The following is a 7,997-nucleotide window of genomic DNA, read 5'->3' on the forward strand; positions in this document are numbered from 1 at the left end:
CTTTTTTGTGTATTAAAATATGACATGTTATTTTTTAGATTAAAAAAAAGTCATAACATGATTTTTAATAAAGATATTAAAAAAATGGGTAAAAAAAATGAAAATTTTCAATTTCAAAGGGCTTAGTCCAATAAATTCTAAGGCATTATGAGACTCATGAGGTCCCCAGATTAAAGTCTCTCTTGTTGGCATCTTGGGACATCCTCGAAGGGCACGTTCATATAATTACCTAATGCGTAAGGGATAATGGGACTAAAGTCACTAAACACACCTGAAAAATAATTATGTGTTCGAAGAGCTCTGTATTCCTTCATCAACCAGAAATGAAAAAAAAAAATGATATATTTTTCTAACAACTTCAATCTAATAGGATTTTCATACATGATCAAGTGGATGCTAAAAATAGTAAATGCAACTCAAATGAAGGATTTTTTAACAGTGCCCATAATGATCTCACATGTGGCGCATATAAGTTCTATATTTCTTCGAGTCCATGAATACTCATGAAAATATCCTATTATTATAATTTAAAAATTATAGGATGATCAGTAAGGCATTTCAAATTTCAAATTTTCAAGGGCGTTGCTAAGGAGAAGCTTCCTGGAGTTTTCACACATGATCAAGTCAATTCATACCTTTTGCATACTAAGAGTCTGTTTGGTTGGTTAGTTTGAGTAATATTGTTTAAGTGTTTTTTATGAGTCTAAATCTTCTGTCCCACTTTTCATACTCCACTCTATACTCCACCAATAAAAACTTGCCACGTGTTCACCTAATTAATTAAATACTACTATTAATTAATAACTACTATTAATTAATAACGATAGCATTAAATAAGTCAATAATAGTAGTATTTAATTAATTAGGTGAACACGTGGCAAGTTTTTATTGGTGGAGTATAGAGTGGAGTAGGAAAAGTGGGACAGAAGATTTGGACTGGTTTTTTGTATACGTGTGAGTGAAAAAGTGGAGTCCAAATCTTCTGTCCCACTTTTCCTACTCCACCAATAAAAACTTGCCACGTGTTCACCTAATTAATTAAATACTATCATTATTGACTTATTAATGCTACCGTTATTAATTAATAGTAATATTTAATTAATTAGGTGAACACGTGGCAAGTTTTTATTGGTGGAGTATAGAGTGGAGCAGGAAAAGTGAAACAGAAGATTTGAACTCGAAAAAGTGTGTTGAAATGTGTGTAAGGTTGTTTAAAATATGAAAATGTAAGTTAAAACTAACCAATCAAACAAACACTAAATTACCAAATACATTTCACATGAAGGATTTTTATGTTACCCACAATGGTCTCACGTGTGGATCATATATATATAAAACCTAACTCGCTGACAGTGCCTTGTGGTGCGACAAGGTCCAAGCACGACGAGGCGCTCACCCTCTCCAAACCTCCCCCCCCCCCCTTCCATGGGACTTGGGCTGGGTCTGCAACTAAGGACGCTTCTCCAAACTACAATTCAGAGACGTCCATGAAGGTGCTCAATTCTCAAGCTGGGCTATTCCCAGTTCGCTTGTCGTTACTAGGGGAATCCTTGTAGGTTTTTTTTTTTTTTCCTCCGCTTATTGATATGCTTAAACTCAGCGAGTAGTCTCGCCTAACTTAGGGTCACGTTAGGAGCACCACTGAGACAATGCGTGAGGGTCGTGAGAGCGCGTTCCGGCAGTTAGCTCAATCGGTAAATTCCTTAATGATTGAATAAGAGATCTGAAGTTTATTCCTCGCCTACACCAAAAATTGATTGGTGTCTTGGTATGATGATAAAGAGTTATCATTAAGATTAGATATCATAAGTTGAAACTCTCTAAAAAAATAATAATAATAAATAATAAAAAAACCTGTTGAGCCTCCTCCACAACTATTTTGACTAAACTATATATTACATTTGAGTCCATGAACACTCATTAAAGATTCTAATTATTATAATTTTAAAATTATAGGATAAATATTGGTGCAATTAAGATTTTAAGAAAATTAATAAGGAAAAAATAGTATCTTGTAAGGACTTATGCAATGCCCTGTTATTTGGTAGGTCTCACACATTTATAGACCTATATATCAACATGTTGCACTATGTTAGCCGTTTCATAAAATAATTTTTAACTAATAAAAGGATTTTGAAAAATGCTAAAATGTTTATAAATTTACTATAAAAAAAACTTATAAATTGATGTAACTATTAAAGTGATTAGTGCCACCCAATAGTGTTTACCAAACCGCTCAAACTACACGATAACTCCCAAACCAATCAAAACTATCCACAAAATGAAGTAATTGCACCGTTTTGTTCCACAAGAGGTAACGAACTGCGCCGCACCAGCCACATTGTGTGATGCGAAGTGCGGTTTTATGATAAGAAAACTACACAAAACTGCATGTCGCACCCACACACACACACACATATATATATATATATATATATATATATATATATATATTTTTTATATATTAAATATATATTTATAATTTAATATTATATAAAGTAAGTGGCCAAAATATTTAAATTAATTTTTATGATTAGCAATATATTGTAAATGTTGCGTTTTAAAATTTGTAGTATCATTGATATAGTCAGGTTCTATCATATGCTGATTGCCCCTAACAATTATTTAAAGAACATGTTCAACCAGTGCAGAGAATCACTCGCCAATGTTGTTTGGGATGTACTCCCTCGGTCCCTCCACTGCTAAAATAATGAAAGAAAGATAAGGGGACAATTTATTGAACTCCCCTGTTTTTTTTAGGAAAACAAAAAGGTTTCAGAAATTAATTTTCTATATAGATATATAGAGATATAGAAGGTTTCCATTTTTTTTTATGAGATCCAATTAATTTTCTCAGTTTCTACTGTGTAATGTGAAGTTTGTGCTATTAAATTTGCAGTAACTTTCGGTATAAAAAGTTCAGATTTCTGCTGGACATTCAACCTCATCTTTAGCTGTTGCCCTTCATATTTTCCATGGTTTTCATTTAAATGGCTGGTGTTTTCTATTCTTCCATTAAATTTCTAGGTGGGGTTGGGTTTTTAAATAAGGGTTTAGCTTTAAAAGCCAATGGGTCTTTTTTTTTCTTTTTCTTTTTTGTCATTCTTGCGCTGTATTGCTCTCTCATCACACAACTCTTAAAACACCGACTACCCTAAGCAATGAATGAATTGAATTGAAAGCTTTGCTGCACTTTGTAATTGCAATATTTACTGCAATTTCCCTAGCTCTCTCCTTTCCTTTCCATCACTGCATGCATACTTCTTGGGATTTTTTCCCAACAATTAATACATTTTCCCTGCCCCCGTCAATTTACACTCTTCTTCTACCCAATACTTCAATTCCATTCAATTCAATTCCACACTCACTCTCTCTCTCTCTCCTCTTTTTTTCTCTCTACCTATACCTTCCACCTCTCTCTCCCATAATTAAATTAAGCTTTAAAGATAACCCAATATCCCTCTCCTCCCTCCTCTTCATTTCCCTTCTATATAATGAGCCTTGGTGGTCTATACCAACCTACACAAAAAGTCCATGTTGTTGATGGTGCCAGAGCTAGTCATCTTTCATATCTAGCCGGTTTTCCACTCACTCTTAATACTCTTATTCCTCTCCTTCCTTATCAAATTTGCAGAGCTCTTATTAGCTTTTGGCATCAAATTTCCCTAAGGTATGTATTACCATGTGACCACCTATTTGTAACACATGTATGGTGCAATTTAACCAAGTTTTTCCATGGTGTTTTGCTATTGAATCAACCTGTTTCTCTGTGTGTTTTTTTAGGCAAACATAGATATATATATATACAGAGCAAGATGAGTAGGAGAAACGGACCAAAGCTGGAATTGAAGCTGAACCTTTCACCACCAAGGCCAAACCCAAGAGTGGAATCACCAAGCCGTTCAGCCACAGTGTCACCAACATCCCCACCAAGCTCATGTGTGTCATCAGAGATGAACCAAGATGATAATTCTCCGAGATACTTGAACAGTCCTGAGGCCACGTCTATGGTGCTAGTTGGGTGTCCTCGATGCCTCATGTATGTCATGCTCTCAGAGGATGATCCCAAATGCCCCAAGTGCAAGAGCACCGTTTTGCTTGACTTTCTTCATGACACAAACACCACCAGCCCCAACAAGACGAGGAAAAGTTAAACAAAACAAAAAAAACAAAAAAAGAGTAGGCCTTTTCTAATTCTGCTATTACTAGGACCTTTATTTTCTTTTTCTTTTTTTTTTCTTTTTTTTTAACTTTCGGGGGCAGTGCTATTTGCGTTCCATTGTTAGCTAGTTCCAGTCCGCACTGTTACGTGGAATTTTACTAGTGTGCGGAGAAAGTGAAACAATTAAAAAAATTGGAGAGAGAATAGCACTGCCTTTTGGGTTTGTTTTTGTTAATTATTTTTTCTTACTTTGCTAATCATAGAAAATAGGACATGGGCAATCTGAGCAAATAGGGGCATAGTAGAGGCATGGATTGTTTGTGTCTGTTTCTCTCTGGGTTCAGTTTTCTCCTCTCTTTAGCAGAAGACTATGTAAACGGGTTTAACTGTAACTGCCCAAAATTTTCCTATCAATATATTGGGTAATATTTGCCTTCATTATCATTTCCCTCATAATTTTTATTTTTTTCGTTATGTTATTCTTTTTCTTATATCCAATAAAAAAAATGCTACAAAGTTTAGGCGAATTTTCCATCCAAAAAAGAAATGGGTGTAAAGTGTAAACAGTAAACTTTAGTATACACAGTAGATTCTGTACAAAACCTCTTTTTTCAGAAGTGTACTACAAGTTCAAAACGTTGTACAATGAAATACAAGTAAAATGGAATGACTTTGGGCCCACTCAGTAATTATTGGCCCAACCCAAATGGGGTTGCGTTGCACATTGGTGTGTTTGGACTTTTAATGAGTTTATTATATTCATTGGTTTATTTTTATATATTATGTAAAAAAATATATAGTTTTATTTTGAAAAATCTGATACTTTCCAAAGCTGTACAATAATGAAACCCTTGGGCCATTTCAATGAAATGTCCCATATCCAATCAAGATAAGATCGTACGGCTATGAGGCCACCATCAAAACTAAACATGAGCTCCAAGTTAGGCTCACTAAAATTGATTTGACGGTTTAACCAACTTTGCATGCGATAATATTACACATTTATCACTATTAAAGTCCCACACTTTTCTCAAAAAAAAAAAAGTCCCACACTTTTCGTTGCCTAATACTAATTGTACAGCCACAATTTGATATAAAATGGTAATGGAGATGGATTTGTTATCAAATTATCCCTCGAAACTTATAATACAATCTTATCTTGTGTTCTTTGCCCAATCAAACGTTGTCTACTTGGAATTTGTTTTTTTTTTTTTTTACTAAAAGTGTGCTAAAGAATAATTTACTTCGAAAATGTGAGGTTTTAAAAAACTATACATAAAAGTTAGAATCTGACTTATAATCCAATGTCAAACAGCGGGAGCGGCGACGACACTTGAAGGCCAGGGTGGTCATCGGACCACCCTAACCTGATTTTTTTTTAATATATAATAATTTAAAATTTTATATATGTCTACCTTTCAAAAAAAAAAATTGGGAACACCTTGAGTTTTTTTTTTATGCCAATAAAATTAAACTTTGCTCCATAATTTGTTCTACTTAACAATATATTGGAGCTTTTAAACAAAAAGAAAAAGCCCAAAAAAAAATTTTGAACTAAAATCTTAATATATATATATATATATATATATATATATATATATATATATATATATATATATATATTATAGCAAGCCCAAATAATTATAACATTGTTTGGTTGTGTACATTGAAAGAGATGTAACTTGTAATATTGATAATGAGACTATTATGCAACGATTTCAAAATATGAAAACACGTAGAAGAAAATTGTAAACTCTATGTATTTGTATGTTTTTTTATTGTTGTTATTTTCAATATATGAATTTTTCTTTTTATTAGATTTCAATTTATACTTCTTAAGGAACACTCTAAGAAAAATTTCTGAAGCCACAACTGTCAAACTGACAAACTAAGCAACTTCTTTATGCAAAAGGTTACCATTAACATTATAATTATGTGGGTCACAAAGTAAATTTAAAAGAATGGGAGCGAGTGAAACTTTGAAGGGAAGTACTAATTTGGGAAAAGAGAAGGGTAATTAGGTAAATTGAGAAAGAGGAGTTGGGTTGGGTTGGGTAGTTCGAGCATTGAAAAAAAGGGGGCTATATAGATTGAATGACCATTAAAAACAAATAAATGCAAAGAGTAATTGAGACAGTTGAGAATAATGATAAAACTACGTCAGATGATAAATACAAATTTAATTCCACCTTCGCCCTCTCTTTGATCATCTTTTTTTTTTTTTCCCTTTTCTTTGGTAAACCTCATTCTCTCTTCCATGCTCTACCTATTTAATTCAGCTCTACTCTTTAGTACTTTCTTTTTATTTTTTATTTTTTGGTTTTTTCCGACACCCTTTTCTTAACTCAAAAGCATGCATCTTTCCTCACTCTCTCTCTCTCTCTCTCTCTCTCTCTCATAATAAACTAGTATTAATATATAACTATATATGATTAGTGTAGTAATTTAGCATTAGAAAGCATAGGGAATCTAAATGATGACTTCTACTTTACAGCTTATAAATGCCCTTACATTATTGGTTAACATTTCTCTATTTTATATTTAACAATCACAATTTGCTGTACATCTATTTTTTTTCATATAAAATAACTATTAGTTATTAGCGAAAAAAAAAAGAATCATATAATGCAACTTGTGAAGCATATGGTGAAACACTTGGTGTAAAACAAAGGATTTTTATTTACACTAGCAGCTCTATATGCAAGCCAAGGTGGTTACAGGACCATCCTGACTTGCAAAAAATTGTATATATACACTTGCCAAAAAAGGATTACATGTTAAACAAATGTATTATGATCACCTTAATAAATATGTTGAACACCCTGGCTTGAGAATTACAAAAATTTGGATTCAACAAAAATAAGAATAATACTACATTCACAATATTTTCACAATAATTTTACAACAAATCCAATGTGGTAAGCTCTTATTGATTCTAATTTGGGCTAAATACTAATATTATTTTTTTACTCACCAATAACAGCTTTTTGCATAAAATTTATTTTAAAAATATTGTAGAGATAGCATTACTCCAAAATTAATTCTCCTAGCTCCCAACATAATCCTTAATCCCTTTTATAAAATTACAAAAAAAAAAACTTAAATAACAATAATAAATATTAGCCCAAATAACAACAAACATAAACAAGATAAGACCAAACAATAACGAGCTATCCAATTATTCAACAAAAAGCCTACTATAAAACAAAAAGATAAAAATTGCTAAACATTTAAATTTGTCAGTTCTCCTTAGCGACGACAATTATATTCTTTTTAGTTTTGCAGGTATAACAATTTTATTCTACTTAGTGACTCGACTCATAATTGTAGCAAATATTCAAGTTATTGCTTTATTAGATTTTATATAATTAAATTTCTTAGTGACTACCTTAAAAAAAAATTTCAAGAGCCACTACTGTTTAGTTATGTCCACACGAACGCATGTGCACACAGATAGGGCTGAAGGATTGAGTGGCTGTTAGTGTTGGGTTGAAGGAAGGATCATTAATGACAGAATTCAGCCATCATCTGTAGTGACAAACTTAGGACCGACTTTCAGCTCTCTTGACGTCTGAAGTTCAGCTCTCTTAGCATGCTTTTCAATGCTTGGTGTGGTGGGACATTTTATTTATTAGTCACAGCACAAGATTTTGGTATATTAACAGCTATTAAGTATTGAGAACCAATATTTCGTTCTTCTGGGCAACAAACAAAAACCATACCTCATAAGAATCCTTGAACTGAAGTCTGAGTTGAATCATGAATGCTTAACTGACCAACAGAAGCATTTAACCTCAAGTTATTAAAGTCCAACAGCAACCTTGACAAGAAGAGG

General features: G+C 32.6%; 1 protein-coding gene across 1 annotated transcript; it reads left to right on the forward strand.

The window, feature by feature from the left end:
* The first annotated feature begins 3,530 nt into the window (after positions 1–3,530).
* LOC142609790 (protein GL2-INTERACTING REPRESSOR 1) lies at positions 3,531–4,600 on the forward strand. Its single transcript, XM_075781511.1, has 2 exons — positions 3,531–3,670; positions 3,784–4,600. Exon 2 carries the CDS (start codon positions 3,816–3,818, stop codon positions 4,152–4,154), a length of 339 nt encoding a protein of 112 aa, XP_075637626.1. The 5' UTR covers positions 3,531–3,670; positions 3,784–3,815; the 3' UTR covers positions 4,155–4,600.
* The last annotated feature ends 3,397 nt before the right edge of the window (positions 4,601–7,997 follow it).

Source organism: Castanea sativa, chromosome 9 (assembly GCF_040712315.1).
Source record: "Castanea sativa cultivar Marrone di Chiusa Pesio chromosome 9, ASM4071231v1".
NCBI classification, from domain to species: domain Eukaryota; kingdom Viridiplantae; phylum Streptophyta; class Magnoliopsida; order Fagales; family Fagaceae; genus Castanea; species Castanea sativa.

Excerpts from the sequence above, each read along its gene's own strand:
- LOC142609790 (XM_075781511.1), top strand. The coding sequence starts at position 3,816 with ATGAGTAGGAGAAACGGACCAAAGCTGGAATTGAAGCTGAACCTTTCA.